General features: G+C 35.2%; 1 protein-coding gene across 1 annotated transcript; it reads right to left on the bottom strand.

The window, feature by feature from the left end:
- Positions 1 to 1,107: 1,107 nt before the first annotated feature.
- On the bottom strand, positions 1,108 to 11,045 carry LOC137398508 (intermediate filament protein A-like). Its single transcript, XM_068084624.1, has 13 exons — positions 10,955 to 11,045; positions 9,588 to 9,750; positions 8,751 to 8,946; positions 8,043 to 8,187; positions 6,533 to 6,719; positions 5,955 to 6,038; positions 4,802 to 4,975; positions 4,333 to 4,509; positions 3,927 to 4,096; positions 3,246 to 3,364; positions 2,897 to 3,057; positions 1,998 to 2,183; positions 1,108 to 1,849 (listed from the first exon to the last, which is right to left on the bottom strand). Exons 1-13 carry the CDS (start codon positions 10,987 to 10,989, stop codon positions 1,808 to 1,810), a joined length of 1,839 nt encoding a protein of 612 aa, XP_067940725.1. The 5' UTR covers positions 10,990 to 11,045; the 3' UTR covers positions 1,108 to 1,807.
- Between the last annotated feature and the right edge of the window lie 13,284 nt (positions 11,046 to 24,329).

Genomic DNA, 24,329 nt, shown 5'->3' with positions numbered 1-24,329 from the left:
TGAGATCTGAATAAATCTGTAAATCTGTAAATAAATAAAAATATATAATAATAAATCTATAAATAATCTGTAAAAACCACAATTGATTTGAAAATTTATTTATCTTTTTTCTATAAACAAATCAAAGTTACATAAATAAATAAAAGTACATCTACTATTCAAAAAGCTAAGTTGCTTTATTGTGTTTGCTCAAAAAAACTTGACACCTTTCATCATGCACTGAACACAATAACTAATTTTAAGGCCTGTCTTTTATGATCTGCAGATGTTTTTAATAAACTGAAGTGAGTTGGCAAAACTTTTTGTTCGAAGCGTGTCACATTTATTTTAGTCAATAAGAAGATAAGAGTGGACAACTTTTTGTAAATTTCATGTCATGTGAATTGAAATGAGCAGAAAACTTTTTTTGTAAAAATTGTTGTCTTGTTTAAACTTGTCACGTTGAAGCCACAGCCTATACTCTCATTTGGATTTTATATATTATATATAAAATACAAATTGAAGTACGAATTTTATGTATACGTATTTATATTACATATTATATATTTTTTGTATTGTATGTACTTTAATTACATAAAACTCTTAATAAACTATGTATGTATATTTTATTGTATGTTTCATATATTATTTGTATTTTAAATATAAAATACACATAAAAATATGTATTTTATATATATGTATTTATATTATATATTATATACATTTTGCATTTTATGTAATTATATAAAATTTTTAATAAAATATGTTTGTATATTTTATTGTATGTTTCATATATTATTTGTATTTTAAATATAAAATACACTTAAAAATGTGTATTTTATATATACTTATTTATATTATATATTATATGTGTTTTATATTGTATTTAATTACATATATAACATTTTTAATAAGATATGTATGTTTATTTTACTGTATGTATTATATGTTATTTGTATTTTATATGTAAAATACAAATAAAAGAATGTCCAGTATTGCCAACCGTTTACTAAACCAAAATAATTAAATTAATTACTTTAGGAAGACTGGCATACCAAAGGTGAAGATTAAGGGAGGAAAAAAGACAAGAAAGGAAAAGAGAGGGAAATGGTTAACACAAGATTTGAATGACAGTTTTTCTTAATTATATTTTAATAAATAAATATTACATAATAACTTTCAATCTACTACAAACAATGCAAATAAAACACATAATATTATAAACTTGGTAACATGAAAGTGTTGAAATCACTGTTGCTAGAGCATATAATTGTATCAAGTGTTTTAATAATACTTGACCCTATGGGTTCAGAGTTGTTAAACATTATAACCTAAAAACACTCGGCATGTGCACTTTACATACATGAAAGTATTATCACGGTACTGTTTAACCACTACAAGGTAATAGTTTTTGAGTACAAGGATTTTTACCGCATGCATATAACGGTATAAGTTTGATTAATGCGTAATATATATAATATTATTAAAAGTGTGTTATATAAATAACAATTATACAGCATATCATATCCAATTATGGAAGGTTAAACGTCAGAATAAGAGCAATACACAGGCAGGAAACCAACTATGTCTACATACTAGTGGTATAGCACAAATGTTTTTTCAAGATTCAAACAGGCTGGAATGATGCAGTTAGACTGAACCAACAAATGAAACGGTATGAAAAGCATTACTGCGAAAATAATTCTTTTTATCTAAAAAAAACTAAAATCGAAAGTTGAATGCTTCATCGACTTCATGAACTGTAGCGGGAATTTCAATCATGTTTAGCGTCTTTGAACGATTGGATTAGGGGCAACTATCGTCGATTCTACTGTGCGTATGATGTCTTTTGGACGTGCATCGCTTTATCCTGAATAATAAAGTAAACAAGCTTAAAGTTAATGTAATGAGCAACTTTTAGGCAGCAAAATGTTCAAATCTGAAATTCGGCAGCGTCGAATAATAATAATATGTTATTATCATTATAATTATTGTTACTATATTCTGAATAAACTAACCTCTCCTGCAGGATTCACCAGTGATGTGGTGACTTGACTGCCAGAGCCCCAGTTGTCCATGGCGTACTCAAGACAGCCTACGGGTCCCTTGCCTTGAGCATACACTTTGATACTGCGATTGTCTCTTGTGTTGCCAAGGATGAAGCCTTCTGGGAACTCGAAGCTGGGCATTATCTTGTTGTCTACCTATAAAAGATTAACAAAAAACTTTGATTATAAAAACTTTTACGAACTCGCATTCCAAAAGAATTATGTTCATTTTTTCCTACAAACTTCATACAATGAATTTAATAAGCTCATCATATATTACAGTGAACACATCTCAAAGGTATAAGAATTGTTATGTGATATAAAGTAATAGGAAAAGATGCTTTACTTTTGCAAATTGTTTTGCCTGAAAGCATCTAAAGCGCGGCATGTTCTTTTTGTTTAGGTAAATACACACAACTCGTTAAAGAGCACTTATACAACAATTGGCATAGTTTTATTTTGTGGCAGCAGGTGCTGAAGCAGCAGCATTTTTATTTATGAGCTGACCCAAGCTTTCTGTATGATTGCTTCATATAAATTTATAAAAATAAAAAATATTTTTTATGATAATCATGAGTCCTTTTATCAAGTTAAACTTCTTTGAGTATATCTTTTTTCATTGGAAGTAAAAAGATTGATGATGATGATAATCATGATACTTTAGAATCAATGAAGAATATATGCTGTTAAAAAGAAATTATGGTTTTTAAAAAAAAAATTTTTTATTTAAAAACAAATCTTAAAAGTTTCTATAATCAAGCATATTATTACTTTGTCCAAATTTACCTGACTTAGCATGTTACATTGTCCAAAGGAACAACTAAGTTCAATAGATTTATAAAGAAACTTTTAAGCAAGCATTTACTAACCTTTCTAACAATTTTCCATCCATCAATGCTCTCTTCCTTTCTTCCTGTATTCTCTACTTCTACCCAGAGTCCAGTAGGGTCTACCTGACTAATGGCCAATGGTCCTTTGGCTGACCTCTGAAATGTGGTCTTCTGTGACATTGACCCAGCGGTTATGGCATCTACAAAAATAAAATAATGAGAAAATAATAAACTCAAAACAACAGTATAAAAACAGTTTGAGACTACAAAATATATTTCGTAATTTATATTCCTTGTTGACAACTTTTGAATGATATGCTTGAGGATAGTTACTGGAGTTTTGTTCTCCTACTTAGTGATCATTCTATTAAATAAAATTAAATCTTACTGGAAGAGCCGCCTCCAAGCTTAACACCTCCATCTCTCATCATCTGGGAGCTAAGGCTCTGCTGGGTCATTGTCTCAGTGACAGTTTCCATTCCACCCACAGTTTCTCTCATGTTCATCCTGATGAAACACAGGCCATACCATACACTCTTACAGGATATAACTGAATTTCATAGGTATTTTCACGTTTTAATTTTAAACAATATGGAGTATTTTATGCTTTAAATCATATCAAATAAGCTCCTAATCATGACACTTATAATTTATGTAAGGAGTTGTCTTGTCTACAACTTGGGAAGACAAAACCAAGTGTTGCCCTCAACTACTGTAGTAATTTGTCTCTCCAAAATTTCCTTGATACTGCGTAAAATTATTAAAAACATTTTTTGAAACATTTGCAGTAATTAATAATAAATAATAACCAAAATAAAACATTTTATTGCGTAAATGTGTAGTTTTTGAGAATTTATCAGCTATCAGTATGTATGAAAATATCAAAGGATCCTTCATTGGTTAGTAGTTAAAACTATAAGTAGAACTTTCTAGAAGAACTAGTTAGAATATTAGGTCATTCTAGGAGTATTATTTTATATTATTTTAGACAAATTAGAATATTTTAGAAGCTCTTATCCTACTAAAAGAAAGACTACTAGCAAAAGAGGCTTTATAGAAGTATTTTTACCTGTTCTCCTCAACCTCCAACAGTTTTCTGTATGCAGCTATTTCAAGTTCAAGGGAAAGCTTGCTGTCCATGACAACTTCCATTTCTCTTAACATTCTCTCCAGCTCTGATGTCAGTCTCTCAATCTCTGACTCATACTTGGTCTTTTCTTGGTCCCAGGTTCTCATTTCCTACATAGACAGTTTATGTACTAGATCACCAAATTATGGCAGGTGACAACAGCTGCTTGTTTCTACTGAGATGCAGTTATTTGACTAGATGCAACACATGCCCGCATTTACTGACATACTGCATAGGAGCTTCAACTTTCTAGTTCAGGTTTTGATCTCACCCCGGTACGTACGTACCCCAACCCCGGTACGTAGGTAATTCAATGCTACAAAGTAAAGCTCAATTCTTCATTTACCTCTTCGTGTTGTCTAAGGAGATCGTTGTACTGCTTCTCCAAAAGCATGTTGCGATTCTCGAGATCACCGATTTGGCTTCTCAAATCATTCATCATGCTTGACATTCTCTTGGTTTCTGTCATAAGATTCTCCACCTTGTTCTGGTCCTTTGCTTGGCCAGACTTTACCTCTTGCACCTATGAGACATAGACTTATCCAGTTAACATCAATCTAGTAAAATATCTTTATGAACAGTTTTGATTTAAGCTAAGTTGTTTTAATTTGCCATTGACATCTGTTCAACTTATATGGCAGCTTTTAGAAGTTTTCTAAGATATGCTGACAGAGATGTGAACGTAAATTGAAAAGATAGCTGTCTGATAACTCTATAAATTTTTACTGTATTTTATGAAGCTGGCTAAAAACTCTACGATTTTTTTACAGTAGATTATGTAGCTGTGTGATAACTCTAAGAATTTTTCAATTAACCTTCATCTGGTAGTAGCTCTGCATCTGCTGATTCTGGTGGTCCAACCGTCGGTCAAACTCATTTTGTAGCTCTCTGATTGCATTAGACATTTCTCCTTCCCAGAACTTTCTGTTGTCTTTATAGGAATCCTGACCAATCAAAGCTTGCATCTCCTTCATTTCTTGGTCATGCAGCTACAAATGTATAAGATAAAGGTAACGCCATGATGTAGATCTAAAAGAAAAACATTTCGACTTGTATAGTTACTGGCTTAGAAATATAAAACAGGCTATCAACAGTGTAATATGTAGCCCTACAACTACTAGCAAATGGTACTAAACAAGAGCAGACAACTCTTAGCTAGTCGTACTACACACGAGAGCAGCCATGGCATAGGTTGAGTGAAAGGCCAGACCTACAAACAACAAAAAGGCCCCGAAAAGGCCATTGGCGGTAATAGGAGTGATCCAAGCTTAAATTGCTCACAGTCATCAAGGTTCCCTTGATGACTGTGAGCAAGCCAAAATCACTTACATTACATTTTATACGATGCATTGTACAAAAGTGCTCTCACAATACACACAGCTTTTGCTTGCAGTAATTTAAGCAGACATTGTACTTAATCCTCGAGATATTGTATACATTATATATATTATGTTGCTTACGCTGTTCAATTTTACATTTAATTGCAGCAGAATGTTTGTATTTATCATTTTATACATAGGACAAACATCGTTTTTTATTCTATAACACCAGCATACTACATCCGAAAGTTTATAACAGTTTATAAACTTTTTGTTACTAAAACCTTCACTATCCTGACTTCTCTGCAATACTATTAGATTACAAACTTTTAAAACCCTTTCATTCAATTCACTTAATAGTTCATAGTTTCTGTTTTCTCATTGGTGTTTTGGTGCATAACGAAAGTTACATATTATTAGGAGTTGTCCTCTTGTAGTATTGAGATAAAAACATTTTGGGGATGATTAATAAAGCCAAAAAAGGTTATAGATTCATAGATACAATCTGCTGCCATTATTAATACAGCAAATCTTTATAGCTCTGTTTCTATGAAGACTTTAGGAATTTTAGGTTTAGTCAGAGAGAATGCGATGATTTCTGTAGCCCAAGAACCTACCAATGGGGCAGTACTAGATGAGGGCTACTCACATTCTTCAAAAACTCCATTTCCTCTTGCAAAGCTTGCATTTGGTTTTGCAATTCAATATTATTCAGCCTCTCTGCATCTCTCTCCTGCAAAAAAGAGTAACAAAAGTTTAAATATCATTGAAAGTTATCTCACCTTTCAAAACCATATTGGAAGTTGTCCATTCAATAATTGTAAAAACAGTAAATCATACTGGGAATTGTCTTTTCAACAAAGACTTGCTGATCATATTAAAGCTAGGCCGTTTAAAAAATTAATTTTTAAAAATGAATATTAAATTACACTTTAATGAACAGCAGCTGAGTAAAGGTTCGTATCAGGAGTTGTCCTATCTTAGGCTTAGTTTTCAGCTAGTTATAAAATAAATGTTTGTTACACAAAACTAATAGCCAACATTTTATTAAAAAATAATTCGATGCCTTTTTTCATTAAATTTATTGGTGACTCTGATTTGCTAATTTTTATGACTTTTAGTGTAATTCAAAAAATTCAATAAAATTAAAGTTGAATTAAAATTGGTGTTGAACAAACTTTTTGCATTTACGTGAGTCAATTCCAACTAATTAGGGCCTTAAATTACCTGAATAGTTTTGAAGAGTTCATCCTGTAGTCTCTGGTGCTCTCCCTTTTCGTACGCCAGATCTTGTTCAAGGCCATTGACCCTGCGGCGCAGCATGTTCAGCTCTGACTCATAGTCTGCGAGCTGCTGGTTCTGCCTGTTGATTGTGTCCTTGTCCTGCGCCCTCAGCCTCTCCATGTCATCCAATCTGTATAAGAATATATTAGCTACTATAAAACCTTTCTGAACAGCCAAACTGAGAATATTTTAGTGTTCTCTATACCGAAGGAATACAAAATTAGACAATTTAGTTAAAATAATGTATTCAATGCTTTGGACTTAAAACTTTCTGTCGCTAAAATCTTAAAATATGAGTCTTTTCAGCTTTTTGATATTTTTTTGATGGTTTTGAAAGACTTCAACTGTTAAATCGTTCAACTGTAAGACAATTTTTGCTGCAAATTTAAAAATGTTTTGCAATATTATTAGGAAATATTATTAATTAACCTCATAAGTTACAAATATTAATTTAGACAGAACCTAAAAATTGATGTTTGGCATTTTTATCAATTTGTCTGTAATGTTGTTTTCTACATACTTGTCATAATTTTTCATTTTTTTTCCTTGACTAACATAAAAAAATTCCACAATGTGTTAACACAAACTTTGATTGCTAAAAATAAACCAAGCAAGAGCTTATTAAACAACCAATCAGAGTGAACCTAACAAATCCTGGTGTGTCTATGATTTTAGAAGAGATAAACTCGGCACCGAAAAATGTTCTGCTCGACTTGGTAAAACAACGATAAACAACAATTTATGATCTGATCCAAATTCAACCATCTGTGCGTATTGTTAGTTGGCGTCAAATACGATTGCTAAAGGTGCTTTTTAACAAATTTTACTACCCAGACCGTTGTCGGCCATTAGGCAGATAAACCAGCGATGTCTACTGATGTGTCATAATTAATGACCCTTAGTATATACAGGTTGAGGCATTTCATGCTTACGTTAGCAAAGGTTAGTGCATGATTGATCAGCCCTGATTGGACGAGGGACGATTATTTAGATAGTTACACACAATTGGCTAAAATGAATAACAAGCTGGTTAATTGGTTTAAATGAATAACAAGCCGTTTTATTGGTTTTTTATCAAGTGCAATCATCAAAGACAGTTATTCATTGAACTGGATTTAGTTAAAGCTCAAAAAATCTTTGGTTTGATTTTTGTACGGTAAATTTCATTCAGGAGCTAAATAGCAAGGCCATTCAGTATTCAAGATTTTTGTAACTTTAAAAATTTGTATATCATTGTCTTCACCCTTTATCGTAGACTTAGTATGTGACCATTGCGTGGGTTCCCACAGTTAATTACAGTAGCTACCCTTTGCTAGGTAAAGAGTTCTACTAAATTTAGCCTTAGAGTTGCTTTAGAGTTTAGCCTTAGAGTTGCTTTAGAGTTTAGCCTTAGAGTTGCTACCGTTTAGCACACATCATAAACACAAAACTTGAAAATCGTAGAAGTACTCACTTTCGTCGGTATTCAGCCACTTGATCTTCCAACGATTGGATTTTCAGCTCAATCCTTGCTTTCTCTTTCTCCGAATCGTTGTAGAGATCTTTGGCCTCGCGTAGTTCACTCTCATACATCTGTTTCACCACCTCTGTCTCTTTTCCTAGTAACCAACCATAAAACTTAATAAAATTGAGTTGATTAGAATTAAAGATGAACTTGCATAAAATTTTAGCCGATTCAATCAAAAAGTATCGATATTTTTTTATCATTTGCGATTGTTTTTGATGTTTGATATGATCTGACTGCCAGGATGTTTCAAGATTAAAATCGACAAAACTTTATCACCGGTATGGCATCACTAATTGCCATCATTGCTATAGTTGATATCAGCTATTACAGTCTAGTTGCAGCATTATGCATCTTTATTCTGTCAAACTCTTTGGAGCTATAGACATCATATTCGCAGCTTCACTTGATCTGGGTGTTTTAGTCGTTACCAAGTTTGGCGATTTTAACCTTGAAACATCCCGTCAATCATATCACCATCATCAAACATAAAAAACAATCACAAATGATGGAGAAATACTGATACTTCCTGATAAAATTTAATAAAATCTTTTGCAAGTTCATTTTTAAGGCTCATTCAGATAGCCTCTGCATTTATTTAGCAAGCGCAAGCACCTGCTGTACACATGTAGTTGTCAGCTGCAAGAAAGTACCTACCCCACTTGTCTTGAAGATCTTTTAGTCTTTGCTCCACCGATTTAAGCTGAGCTTCTAGGAACCTGTTCTTCTCAATGTAATTAGCAAACCGGCTGTTCAAATCTTGCATCGACTTCTTCTCGTTGGTTCTGGACTCCTGGATTTGCTTTGCTCCAGCTTCTGCTAGAGCTCCTGCGTTTCCGCTGTCCATGCCGGCCTGAAAATAGCAGATTATTTACTGATCAAAAGTAAAAACAAATTAAATTATCCGTTTAATTCAAGCCAGAATTAGGAAATTTATTTAGAAAGTAATGCTAATAATAGCCTGTAACTTGTAAAGGATCCAAAATGGCTGCTCAATTGGCAAGATCTTTCAACAATATTTAGTATTTTTATTAGTACAAATTGACTATAATTATATGGTTTTTGTGGATAATTTGCTTCGAAATGCATGCGAATGTGCAAATTCTTATAAAATAAAATTTCTGTGTTTCCTGAGATTTAGAATTGATCTACACCATGTCTATTGTAAAGCTGAATTTCTGATATAATTTTTATTAATTATTATTTTGTAAAATCAATATTCAATTAAAAACATTAAAACAATATTGGCTGACACCATTAGTTAGAGCAAAGCAATATACATGCAAGTTATGGTTTGTCTTTAAGATTTGCTCTCTGTTTGCTTTAGCCCTAAAGAGATTAAGAACAGATAATGTTAGTATTTTTCATTTATTGCTTTTTTTAAACTCATAGCTAGTAAAATTCATCTAGTTCATAGCCTTTGATCCCATAAAACCGTGTATGGACTAAATTATTTAAAATAAACATTTGTGACAAGAACTGGCGTTATCTTACCTTACTGCCATAGCTGATAGTTGTGGTTCTCGTGACATTGCTGCTACCCATGGGTACCGTCATAGGCCCGCTGCCGCTACGGTAGGACGACATGGAAGTTTTAGACTTAGTTGTTGGGTTGTAGTTGATGCCTGGGCCAGAGTCAGCTGAGGACTGGTAAGTTCTGGAAAAGCAAAACAAAACTCAGCTTATGACTTTTCTGTTGTGTTCATTGTTGCAGTCAGGGGAGATAAATCTTTAAAATACATTAATGGAAATTTTTTCTTTAAAATGTTTTACTCAAAATTCCTATGGTTGGATGTGTGAGAAATTTCTCATGACATCTGCTAAGCTTATTGTAAGCAGAAGCTGTGTATGTTTTAATAACATTGTTGTACAACAATCAATGATTCTGTGGTCTTAACTAAACAAGTCTGAGTCATGTGGCAAGGGAATCTGGAATACTGGACACATGTCCAGTGGCAGAGAGCAATTTAATGTTAGATGTCATTCCAGTCAACACCAGTGGTATTTTTTCAGCATTATACTACGTGTATATTACTGCGCTTGACAATGCACCATGCGTGAATAGAAATTACAAAGATTAATAATTTAATGTTTTCCTTCTAAACTGTGTCTTTTAAATTTTATATGCTGGTGTATGATTCAGCTAAAATTTCTTTATAGTAAATGCTTCAGCATATAGCACCTTCTGAAAAGGGCAGAAATTAAAAATGTAAAAAGATATATTCTAGCAATGAATTTAGCTTTAGCAAAAATTCCTTGTGAGGCAAGTTTGGAGATTTGAATGTAATCACTTCTAACTGCAAACTATCACATTAGGACAAAACTAACAAACGGTTTTATCCAAAACAACTGCTTGAGTTATCTTATATTGATCTTACGCGAAAACATCCATTTTGATTTGAAAATTTTTCAGCAAACCTAAAGATTTTATCAATAAAAATTTTTTTTATCGATTTATTTTGTTTAAAAGTAACAAAATATGTTATCGATATTTAAGTCATTAGTTTGAAACTGACATTCAACAGAAACAGCCAGATAAACTTACACGAATTCAAAAACTTCCTATAATTTGCTAGCCTCTCAAATCATTTAGTTGTTAGCATGTACAGTGTAATGGTGTACAAGTTCGAATCCTGTACAATGCAATTTCTTTTTCCTAACCTTTAACTGCGGTTTGATATGGATACAGTTATTATTATAGCAAAGGTTGAATAGGTAAAAAGGGTAAAAGTTTGTATTTAGTATTGAAAGCCAAAGCTTTATTTTGTATCAAATTCATACAAAACGATTTAAATAAAGAGAATTGTATTTTTATGTAGCTTTATTTTATTTTTAAAAGACCATTTTATGTAAAGACTTACCTAGTTGAAGATTTAGTCATTGATGAAGAAGACATGTTGGTTCTGTATTTATATCCGTGTACAGAGAAGGGATGCTGTTCTGATTGTATCAACTGTATCACTCTACTGCCTTTGCCTTGCTGACAACTCCCTTATATAACTTGAATTCACTGTGACTCATGCTTGCTCCGTGATTGGTTATACCAGGTCACATGGCCAAATTCCAGAGCACATGCTTCTGCTGCTAAGGAATATCTATATTTGTAGGAAGCTAATTGTTATCACGGCTTTCGTCAAAAGTAATTGCGATTAAGTTTCCATGGCAACCACGTATTTCATTCAATTCAATGAGAAATGGATAACACTTTGTCCCTTTTTATATGAATAACAGGACTGTTTGAAAGGTTTTCAGAGTTTGTACAGAGACTACAGAGACACTGCTTTTGTCAAGTGTATTAAATAGTTGTATTATTTTATACTTGTCTCTTTCTTATTACAGACAGAGTCACTCATGCCAAATTTTAGTAGATTTCATCAGAAAGTGTAGACATCTTTCTATCATTTGCGATTTTGGTTGTCATTTTAGGTGATCTGATTACCAGGATGTTTCAAGATTAAAATGAACAAATGTTGATCACAGTTAAAACACTCAAAAGAAAAAGACTTCCAAAAATGATATCAACAAATAACATTTCAAATAATAAAAAAACCACTCATACTTTCTGATGAAATTTTTAAAAATGTGATATGAGTGACCCTTTAACCTTCAAATTCTAAAAAGTGAACATATACCGATTGAGGTGGAAGGTCAAACAACAAATATGAACTCTTGCAGCAAATCAGTAATGCTCACCAGAATTGAACACATTATAGTAACACTAACAATAGTGGTAACTGGTGGAGGCACTCTTCAACAATTCAAAAACGAACATACAAATTAAAAAACGATGATTTGATACACAGTAGACGCTCCTACAACATAAATAATCCGTTCCAGAAACGTTTACGTTATAGGGAATTTACGTTATATGAACAGTAAAATACCTATAAATTGTCTCATCTGTTCCAAAATCTTTCCTAACTCACCCATTCGGCCATGAAAAAAGAAAAACTTGTTTTAGCTTTTCTACTTTTTGGGCTGTACCGCAACTGCAGCATTATTGGTTTGCATGGACAACTTTTCTCTTTTTTATGATCAATCTCACAGGTTTTATAGACCATGGCTGCGGTAGTTTTTACAATAAGTTGATCAGGAGCACATATCTTTGACATTCATTTACAACAATTTGCTTATTTTTTCCAAACAGCAAAGTCTACTATGCAAAGTATAACTAATAACAAATATTTGATACGTCTACAATAAAGCAAAACAACAAAATATTTTTCTCTATAAAAAGCAGTACTACCTGTTCGTCAACTATCAGTATCCAGAGTCAACGTTAAGATAAAAGAGATCTTTCAAGGTTGCTCCAACTCATCACATTCAGATTAATAGACTGACGCTGTAACACCTACATACACCAATCGATTGCTTTTGTTTTTATGAACAACTGTGGAGCTGCTGAGCGCAGCTGTTATCTGTTTTGGCAACGCATATGACAGTCTATCACGACAGACTAGAAAAGCATATATAATAGATATAGCTTTATACGTGTGTCGTTTTTCTCTCGCAAGTGCCGCAAGATTGAGTAACATTCAAATCAAATTTGAGAACTCGCCCGACTTGAAACTTTACGTTATATGGAATTTTTACGTAGTAGGAAGCAAAAACTTCACATAAATTCAATACATTATCTGGATTTTATGTTATAGGAGCGTCTACTGTACTATTCGTTTTTGGTTGGTGATAACAACGTGTTCCTTAAAATTCTGGTAATATCATGCTTTTTTCTTGATTTGCTGCTCTCACTGTTTGTACAGTCAACAATAAAAATTTCACAAAAACTTTGATTTGCATAATCTAAAGATTTCATACACCTGAAAAATGTCCCGTTCTTTTTATTTCTTAATAATTTTTCAATAGTTTTAGATTTTATACCTACTTCACACATGACAAACATGTCACGTAGGTGAGTTTTGATTTAACATAAAATCGCTTTTCTTCCCAACACTCAGTAAGTTATTTCATCAACAGATGCTGCAGTTTTAAGTTAAAAAGAAGAGAAAGGTTTCTTTCTAAACCTTTTTCAGAACTGCCACGGTGAATGCCATCAATAAGGAAACTAAAATCTTATGCCTACTCCAAACTTTCCACCATTTTGTATTTAGTCACCTGAGTCAGAGTGCATAATGTTTTAAGTTAGACATATACACTTTAGGTTGATCAGTTCATCAGAGCATATCATGATTATCTGATTACAGGCAGTCAATCAGCAGTGGTAACTTCAAGGCTCATTACTCTCGAGTTTATAGTTTAGGAGACAACAAAATACAACCACAGTACCTATATGCTAGTTCAAACTTTGTCAGCGTATCGCTGACCTAAAGTTACTCCATATCTTGTTAGAAGACTTGTTCATGATGGTATTCGGTGGCAACAAAAGTTGTGCTATTTATCAATCTATATATATTAGTTTCAGTGTTTGTCTGTTGTTCATCTGCCCATTTAGAGCGATAAAGTTTTAGCAACGAACAATCCGCTCTGCAGTGGATTTGAACTCGAAACCCTTAGATCTGCAGACCGGTGAGCTAACCTTATATAAAATAATGTCCATGGCATAATACAGCACATACCTATGCAGCACTTATGAAAATATTATTGGCTTGCTTGACGTTACTCGTAGCGTCATTACGCATACTGTCAAGGTGACTTCACGGCTATTATTATAGTAAATATTTAGACTAGCTTTACCTTTAGCTTTACATTTTACTAGCTCACCAAGTAACTTACTCAGATTCATTGGGTAATTATTTCATCACTCGGGCAAAGTCGTGCATTCAGGTAGTCTTTACTATAATAAGAGCTGTTCAAGGCCACGCTAAGGTCATTAAAGAAATGGTATTCCACAAGAATCAAACCTGTTATATGCCCGACCATCTGCGCCACTTCACCACATTTCTGCATATAAGAATATTTGTGCACGCACTTATTACACATGACGATCTCTAATGGCATGGGATTGCCTCCATACTAAGCTCAATAAATCCTACATTATCATTGTCTGTCTGTTAGTCCACACAAACACTACGTGTTTCTACATTGCTTGGCCAATTTCATTCAAACTTCACACATATTGCCAGGTGCCATACGTGCCAGGTGGCTGAAAATCTTTGGTTTCAAAACTCTGTTTGGTTTTTTAGAACCATTCTCTTAAACACCCACCAGCGGAATATTTGACTAAAATTAAATCGCCAGAGTTGCTTCTAGCGTTTATTACCTGCTGTATCTAATCATTGAGTTTTTTTGATTTGCTTAGCTTGTATAAATCTGTGTTTTTCATATTTAATGAAATGATATAATGATTGAAAAAAATGAAAATAGGCGTAATTTGATGTTCTTAGAAACACATTAGGGGCGTTAAAGTCAGCATCCTAAAACTTACGCGCAGATTTCCATAGTGCTAAATGATGTTATAGATATATATCTTGGCCTTGGTTCCTATTGATTTCATACCCAGCTCCAATGATGTTATAGATATATATCTTGGCCTTGGTTCCTATTGATTTCATACCCAGCTCCAATACTATTTATTCACAGAGTTTTCTTATTTATATTTTACTCTGTAGTATTGTAATTGGATGTACTCTGTTGACTCTAATATCTCTTAGATGTTCTCCTTCATTAGCTGGCAAATATGTTCGCCGATAGAACTTAGAGGGGTTCAAATGAAACCTCCTCTCACAAATTTTTCAGTTTAAACTCATTAAAAAAATGCGATATTTCGAAAGCGGTACCTAAAATGGTAAAATTGAAAATATGAATCTTAGAAACTTCAAAAAAAATTTTGAATAAACTAACTGGAATGTTTTTTACAATCAGTGGCATAGCGAAAATATTCACCAAAATTGTTCATCTTGTTACCATAAGTTTTTTGCTTGTCAGCAAACAAAGTATGGTACTTTTCGGTTTTATAGCTGTTAGCCTCTGCTTAGCGGTCTAAAACACCTGACCTACAATTAAACTCTGACCTACAAACAAGAGGTCAGAGTTTAATTCCCAAAAAAGACAGCTGGTGGTGACAGAAATGACATCGAAGCTTAAATTGCTCTCTGCAACTGAGTATGTCTCCAGTCGTTGAGGTTCTCTTGCCACTGGGTTCAGGCATGTTGATTTAAGATCTCAAAGCCTTAGTTTGTGCAACAAACCCCTTAAAAACCTGTACAGACTTTGCTTGAACTAATTTAAGAAGACATCATACTTGAACTTCGAGTGGTTGTTCACATAAATATAGCTCTTTCATTTCCGCTTATGATAGTTTCTGCCGGACAAGTATTTGATTCGAGCGCGACAACAAACAGGTTCCTTGAGAAACATTAAAGAAAATGATGAGAACACTACGTCACAGAGTACTTGCTGGTGCAGACGCGGATGGGTTTGTGAATATTGTTATCATTGACGATCACGGCAAGTACAGTGTGAACTAGCCTTTAGTTGAAGCAATCATTTTGGACATGACAGTATTTTATGAATAGCATGGGCTGTCATTGCAATGCTGTCTCAACTATGTGGCTGACGTCATCTGACCAATAAAAAGGATGTATACACTGTGGTGTCCAGTTACGCCGTAAGTGATGATACATTCAATTGACCAGTCAGCGATATACCCTACGCGCTGTCAAGTCTTTGTCTGAAAGATTCAACTTTATTTAGCATCAACAGGGGGAAATGTTCAAGGGGTGATTCTGGCAGCGTTGGAGCCGAGGAAATTATTCAACTTAGCTAAATAGTTCCTTGAGCCCTTCCAGGTGTTAGTATTGAGTTTCATAAAGGAAAGACTTTATGATGATGTAAAATAAGTTTTTAAGAAATGTGATTAAAACCCCTTTTGTTAGTCATTTTCATATTTCTGTTTTAGGAACATTACATGATGGTACAGATAACCTCTTAGCCCCACCCATACCCCCTTTTTCTGTGCACTAAAGGTGCAAACACACTAGGCGATTTTATTGCCTGCGTCATAAGGAGCGGGGATATATCACTGGCATGTGACTAAACACACTTGAGCGACTCCCCAGCAAACAATAACGCAGGCGCATTCACAAACTGCCAATAAAATTGCGTATCATTAGTTTCTTCGAAGTTATTAATAAAATTAATTCGGCGCCTTCTAGGCAACGACGTAAACAACTTTCGCTTTTATTATTAGATCTATCTCACTTTCATAGATTATTCACCACAATAAGACAAGAAAAAAATGATTCTTGTATTTTTAACAGTAATATTTTACTTTTTTTATATTTAGTTTACTTTATAGCACTTTTTTATTTTTAATATAATAAATATTTACCATTCTCAAGATAGTCAACCTGCACAACGATTGACTCCCAATTGTTGGTTTTCAACTGGGTATCTTTGTAATACTTGTGTGTAGCGTCAAACCACACTGGGAGTGCTTTTATTAAATCTATGAACAATTCAGTGTTCGTTTTAATGATGTTTTGATGGTAACTAAATAGCAAAATTTTGTTGCTGTACATTGTTGAACATTCATATGTAAAGATTACCGGCTCTAGAAATGCATTCCGGGCAAAACCAATAAACTGAAATGCATTTCACATGTGATAAATTTGTAATAAAGAATGTCTAGCGTTATCGCTCTCCATGAGGTCGCTGAGTGAGTTCTAGCGCAAATTACCGTCACGTCACGCAACACGATAACGTGATATGTGTTTGTACCTAATACAGATTGGGCCATATTCTGGCATTGCAAATTGAACACTGTACAGCCAATATTTCCTTCCACACATTCTCTTAGGCTACAATATGGTGCAATATACAGTACACACGAGAGAGTAAAACATGGTTATACCTGCCATAGTGTACAGTATAATGTAAATCGCAGTAATAATATCAACCGAAAATTACAGTACAACACTCACTCAGGCGCCCACGTCACTTGCGTCATCTGTTGCAAGTGCCACCTGTCAATGTTGTCGTTCTTCATATAGACTCTGCCGTATTGGAAAATTGCACTCCAGACACATTGTCATATCACACATGTATATAACACACATGTATTGGACGCCAAATCTGGCCACCAAATCTGGTAGCAGGACAATCAGAAAATGTAAGAAAACTTGCAGTGCTTTCAGATTCCGCTTATGGGGTGCGTGTCTAAGGTACATGTGAGATGTTTGAATCTCAATCTTGTTTGCTTAATAAGTTTCAAAGAAATAAAGTAACTTTTGCCCTAGTTTCTGCACTCCAAGGTATGCAATAAATAAGTCAGATAACATCTTTTGACAGTGAATTGTTGCATGCATGCGATGCATCAGTAAAAATGAGATTCCAGATCTTTACATATATTTTAATTAATTTATTTAGGCTGCAATAACCAATAATTGGCTTATAGCAAACAGGTTTGAACCATTCTGGTTATAGTGAACTGTTTCATGTTTTAAGGAAACTACCCATTCCACTACTCTCCACAAGACCGTCAAGCAACAAATAAACACTCCGAGTGTTAGTTACCAGAGAATATATTTCAGTACTAATGTATATAAATACATGAATTCAAAAGTGTGCAACTATTGACAATCATGCAGAGAGTCTGAGCTTGCTCTCCTGGAAAGATGGCATTTTCCTTCTTTAAAAGAATCGCTTCTTGTTAGGCTCCGCTTACTTTTCTATTTATTTATCTCCTCTCTCTCTCCCTCTCTCCTCTCTCTCTCCTTCTCCCTCTCATTCTCCCTCTCGCCCTCCCTCTGTCTCTCTCTCCTTCTCCCTCTCGCCCTCCTTCTTTCTCTCTCTCCCTCTCCCCCCCCCTCCCCTCCCTCTCTCCATCTCTCCCTCTCTCTGTCTCCCTCTCTGTCTCTCTCTCTCTCTCTCTCTCTCTTTCTCTCCCTCTTTCTCTTTCTCTCTCTCTCCTCTCTCTCCTTCTCCCTCACCCTCCCTCTCTCTCTCTCTCTCTCTCTCTCTCTCTCTCTCTCTTTCCCTCTTTCTCTTTCTCTCTCTCTCCTCTCTCTCTCTCCTTCTTTCTCTCACCCTCCCTCTCTCTCTCTCTCTCTCTCTCTCTCTCTCTCCTTCTTCCTCTCGCCCTCCTTCTTTCTCTCTCTCCCTCTTGCCCTCCCTCTTTCTCTCTCTCCTTCTCTCTCTCCTTCTCTCTCTCTCTCTCCCTCTCTCTCTCTCTCTCTCTCTCTCTCTCTCGCCCTCCCTCTTTATCTTTCCCTCTCCCTCTATCTCTCTCTTTCTCTTTCCCACTCTCTCGCCCTCTCTCCCTCCCTCTCTCCCTCCCTCTCTCCTTCTCTCTTCCCCTCCCTCTTCCCCTCCCCCTCCCTCTTTTTCTCCCTCCCTCTCCTGAGAGAAAGAGAGAGAGAGAGGCATGCCACCTAATGCGTTTGTTCATAGATCTAGGAGAGATGTCAGAGAAATGCATCGAGGCTCAGCAGTGAAAAGCACATTCGTGAGTTCCTCTGGCCTATGAAGAAATGCCACTTCGGATGTGCCGGTATCCATGGCAACGCCATGTAAGGACATCGCTATGAGCTTGCTAATGCGAAGTCCCGGCTATTACTCATTCTTAGCATGTTTGCTATTGATTCCTGTTGGCATTTCTTCAAGTTGATTGACAGGAGCTGCCTTGTTAAAAGAATTTTCTGGATAAAGCATTCTAGAAGAAATATCCATGGCAAATCTCCAAAAATTTGCAGCTGTTAAAAGCACTTTTGATAGTGGAGCAGAGTGTTCATTTGAGATGCTGGGCAAGACCGGAAAAGCTGCAAATATGCTTAGGACAGAGTGTTCTGAAAGCAAAAGCAAGGGTCAAGGGTCAATCAAGGGTCAAGCAGTCAAAATCTGGACAAAAGCACAGGTGTTAAAAATGCACTTGTACAAAATTTTAGTAGATTTTTGTAGAAAGTATTAGTATTTTTCTACCATTTGCAATTTGTTTTTGGTGTTTGAGGTGATCTGACTGCCAAGATGTTTAAATATTAAAATCAACAAAACTTAGATGCGGATAAAATGCTCAGACCAAGTAAAATGTGATGATGATGTCTAAAGTCACAAACAGACCGACAGAAACCATAACCGGTAATATAGCTTTTCAGCTTTTCAGATAAATTTGACGTTGGATTATTTATGAATTCAGGCATTAAATCAAACTTCTGCTGGCCCACGGTCAGTTCATCCAATTCATTATCTAATTCATTAAACTCAACTCTAGACCAGGGCTTCCAGACACAATCTTGTACTCGTATCCCCTATGGCTGATGAGGGCAACCTGGCACACCCTTGTTTTAACTGAAATAAAAAGGCCCAAAACAAGGAAAAACAGGCATATGCAAAATATTTGAAAACCAGATGTTATTGGAAGCTAATTATTAAAAAGTCTAATATTTTCACCCAGCAGCATTATATAAAAAACACATAAAAACATTATGTGTTTTATATAACAAACAGCATTATATAAAAACCATTTCTTATGATCTTTGGACTTTGTCCCACGTCTCCTCTGCTGTTGTCTGATCGAGATGTGTTTCCTAAAGGCGGGTTTACACTGTATCGCAGTATGTCAACATTTTCATGCGATCATGTGAGCAATAGACTAATGGCATCGACGAAGCAACGCGGACACATCGGGAAAGTTTGCAGCTGTCAAACTTTCCCAATCTTTTACCGAGCATCAACGACCACTATTTAAAGGTGAACCATTTCGGCGATGGTAATTCGCAGTCGCTGTCAATGTGATTTATTTATTTTCATGTATGACCGCTGCTGCGGGACTAGTATTTGATTTCAGTCAAGCGAAAACTAAAAGATTTTTCCGCAAAAATTTAAAAAGAAAAATAAGAACACTACGTCACCGGTGCAGACGCAGATGGGTTTGTGATAGTGTGAACGTTGTTATCATCGACCATCACCAAAGTATAATTGGGGCATCAACGCTGAGATACGGCGATACAGTGTGAACCAGCTTTCATGGGTAATTGAAATATGTAGATCATTTTCAGGATTTATGGCATTATGAGGTTCACTTTTGATATGTCGAATAGATAAATGTCCTGTTTCACATATCCAAGTGAGTACAAATCGAATGGGAAAATTTAAAGCTCTGTTTGAGAAAGTTGGATAACCAGCCTCCACAATTGATTATTGAACTCCTGCAAATAACAGCTCGCACCCAGAAACAGGGAGCCCTGTTCTAGTGCCAGCATTTTAGACGAAACATTAGAGTAGGAATGATACCGTCACTATGTTTCCATGGCACGCATGAAGCGCATCATGAGGGTTTGGAGTTGTGCGAAAGTTGCATCAGCGTTCGCATGTTTTTCGATTGTCGCATGTGCTTCTATGGACATTCGTATGATGCAGATTGACTCCGGTGCCTTGTTGAAAAAAGGTAAGGAATTTTATGCTATAAGTTAATAATTAGCAACGCAGTTAGCAACGCAAACACGTAAAACTCTATTGAAAAAGTACGACGGAAGTATTGAAAATGTTTAAAATTGAATAGCTGTCGCGGTATTTCAATGCGCATCATTCGCAAGTGCTGCTTCCATAATTCGCAGGCATGATGGATTTAAACAAAGATTTGCGAATCACAAAACTCGCTGAGCTTGCAAATTTATGCCGTTTCCATGATGTGAATAACTTGCAGATTGGCTCAAATTTGCGAATTATGCGCATCATGGAAACATAGTGTGTCAGAGTATACGAGAGCTTTACCTTCTGCACAAGTTGGCCCATATCAAAAGCTGGCTAGTTACAAATGAGACAAATAGGTCTGCTTGTGCGTGTAGTAGCTATTTATCTGATTGCTAGTTCGCTGAACTAAGGCTAAAATTTTACAGTAATCTTTCACTTTTCGCTGTTCATCGGAACTGGCACAATTGGGGCTTTTTAGGTCCAATCTGATTTGCGGTTTATTAGGTCCAATCTGATAGATTCCTCAAATTAATAAATCCATCGGATTAGAACCAGTTACTCCCAGTTAGCGAGAAGATCATTAGGATATCATTTTGTGCTTTTACCTTTGTGCACCTGATTAGGTTAGTAGGAGTTAGCAATAAAGTGAGGGTATTCCAATGATTAAAGAGAAGATAACACACTTATTTGCATGCGGAATGAAGATAAACAAACAGGCACTTATAGTCATCAAATAGCGTAGAGACCGTAGCCATTTCACGCCGTTACCATGACGATATATATACTGGTACGTAATTTAAATGTCTTATGCAATTTCCTTTGTGCCTACTCAAAGAGCATTTCTTGGGATTGAATAGCACAACTGCGAATGTGATCATCACATTCAGTGCATAATCAGAGATTTTGAACATAAACCCTGTTCAAAACCAAGTATTGGTGAATTATATCAAGTCGTTCAACTTAATTAACCTGACTTAAAAACAAACTCTGTGACCTTTATCTGAAAGGGCATGTTTATGTGATGCCATTTAGAGACTGTCAGCATACAACATGACAGCAATAATTAACATTGATCACTTGTTACGGTAATCAAAATTACAATACTGACACCTTTTTGACTGACCAAGTTTGTGGTACTAATGCTAGAACTACTAAAACCGAAGGGGCATAAAAGAAGAAAGTGTTTGCGTTTTCATTTTTTACTCGTTGCTTGAAAAATAATTTTAACAATTGAAGTTGTACTATATTAAAAGTTATGTCCATCTGTCTGTCTGAAGCAGTGATTTTACAGGTTGAAAAAAAGTTGGCATTGTACAGGCTTTGAACTCTTGATCTTGTGATTGAGGGACTAACCCTCCAACACCTGCACAAGTTAATCAACTTCCATGGGTGCTGAATGATTATGCAGAGGCAGGTAATCATCGACTTACGACCGCGTTTGATTCTGGCCAGCCGGTCGTAAGACAATTTGGACTTAAGTCGATTCTGTATATTCTGTCGATTCTGTCGATTCTGATCTAACTTACATGAATTTAACTTTTTAAACACATTCTTGAAGGAAGTTTTAGTATGTATTTTAACGAACTTCAAACTTTTAGTTAAGATTTTATCATTCATCTGTTTGAAAATTCGTTTTGACCATAATGTATAATGCTGAACTCACCATGGCGAGCAACGTATATCTCTTAATAACGTATATAATCAGTACACAAATCACCAAATTTTAATTTTGTAGATAAATTATTGTCCATATCGTGGGGCTGAAGAAATTCTAAAACAAAGAACGGCTTACGCTACACCTCGCTCTGAGCTGCCTGACTTTCCCACGGACGTGGTCGTAAAGGCGGGTAGACATATGTAGCATAGGTCGGAAGTCGACGACTATTGTATAATAGAGTTATAAAAATGTTGACTTCAAATGAAAGGGGCAGTAGCCTGAGAACCAATTTTATCAGTTTAAGAAGCTTTTAAAAGCTCTCTTTTGAGTCATCTTTGTGAGAACACAAGTTCTGATCGAACCAATCAACTAGCTTACCTTCGTTTTTATAAAATGTGATTGGTTGAATTACCTTTTTTCTTTATAACACTTTAGATGTGTAACTCGGTGGTTTCATGAGAACAGTTTTCTGTCTCCGCTTTGTGACTGGCATCTTTTTATGTCTTTTTATTTCATTCTCATATTCAAAAGCCCTGAGGGCTTACACTTTGCATCACTGTCAAAGGCTAAAGAAACGGGTATATTTTTTGATACCTAATATACCCCTGTCTAACATCTTATGTTACAAACTGCTCAAAATCTCAAAAGCAGTAAAGTGTTCAATGAAAGTTACTCTCAACCAATGTATATTTTACTAGGGGAAGATATTGCGAAATCAGTGGTAGAAAAAGTGTTAATCAATCACTGTTTACTATGATGTTAGTCATGATGCATTAACTGCGAGTGCTAAATTACAAGTTCTAACATACAGGAGTTAGCATGTAAGTGCAAACCTGTTACAGTTACAGCTATGTTAAACTGCAAGTGTTAACATACAAAAGTTAGCCTACTGAAGTTAGCATACAAGACTTGACTTATTAGTGTTAACCGACAAGCGCTAATCTGTCAAAGTTACTATATATGTGTTAACAGAATGTTAACCCATATATGTTAACATACTAGATTTAACCTATAAGTGTTATAACCTGGAAAGTTTATATTGATCTAGTGGGAGATCTTGGAAACCTACACAGTTAGGTTACATTTTAATTTTAGCCAAACTCTAAAACTCTGTAAATGTTTGCGATATACATAACTCTCCTGTCTGCTGCAGGAATATCATGGTTAGGTTGTTAAGTTAAATAGTCTAAACAGTGTTTACAGTATCACTCACAACATTGAGCACGGTACGCCCAGCTTCCGGTGCTCACCTACCATTTAGGTAGTGACACGGAATCTACGTGCTTCAACGTAACGTCTGAATTTCTTTCCTGGTAAGTAGATTTTTATCTAAATTATCCTACAACATTCTCCAGTCTAATGAGCCTCTATAATTTATAGTGAGTGACTGAAGTCTTCATTGATTCAAGGCTTATAAATGGCAAAGTAAGTGATTCCATTTTTTATCCACACTCACTGACTGTGAAAAGGGAGAGAATCAGGTTTGTGAGCAATAAAAGACAAGCTGAATGGTAACTGGTCAGGATACTAGCACCTGGGTAGTCCTGTGCACCGAGAGAGATTGTCAGATGTAACAACTATGTGCACAGTTATTTTTCAGTTTAAAAAAGCGGTTCAGAGGCACAGTTAGTAGTGTGCTTGGATGCAAAAAGAATCTCTGAGTTTGATTCCTGAGTGACACAATATTTTTTCTTAATGGTCTCAGCATGGCTTCAGACAGACAGACAGACACACACACGGCTCTTATTATAGTAAAGGTCCTCAATGGACAGATTAAAAATACCATTTTAATTCATTCTGTCTGAAATCAGCTTCATTTAAGATTTATTTAAGAGTATTAACAGATTCATGGTTAATAAAAGGTGCCCTTCAAACCAATGTTTGGTGAAATATAAGGTTGTGCAGTATGGATGTCAAAGCCTTGTATTTTGTGTCGCACTAGCAGTTGTTAACTTGTTTTAGAACAAAGTTTTGCCCTTGCAACTACTGAGATAGCTAAAAAGTTGGCGGTTTGGCTTGAAACCGAACCTTTTAGGCCATCATACAAAAGATAGCGATAGTCTTTACTATAATCTTGACTAGACTAAACACCTTGTATATATCAGTACACGCCAAGAGCGTCAAAAAAAGGGTTGCACCAGACACGCATAAAACCTGGATATTCAAATTTGCAGCTGAGCATGTTACCATCCCCGCCACTCAAACACCTTTCT

The sequence above is a fragment of the Watersipora subatra genome, chromosome 6 (genome assembly GCF_963576615.1).
Source record: "Watersipora subatra chromosome 6, tzWatSuba1.1, whole genome shotgun sequence".
Taxonomy (NCBI): Eukaryota; Metazoa; Bryozoa; class Gymnolaemata; order Cheilostomatida; family Watersiporidae; genus Watersipora; species Watersipora subatra.
Note: the sequence above shows the minus strand (reverse complement) of the source record. Positions and strands in the feature narration are given on the sequence as shown.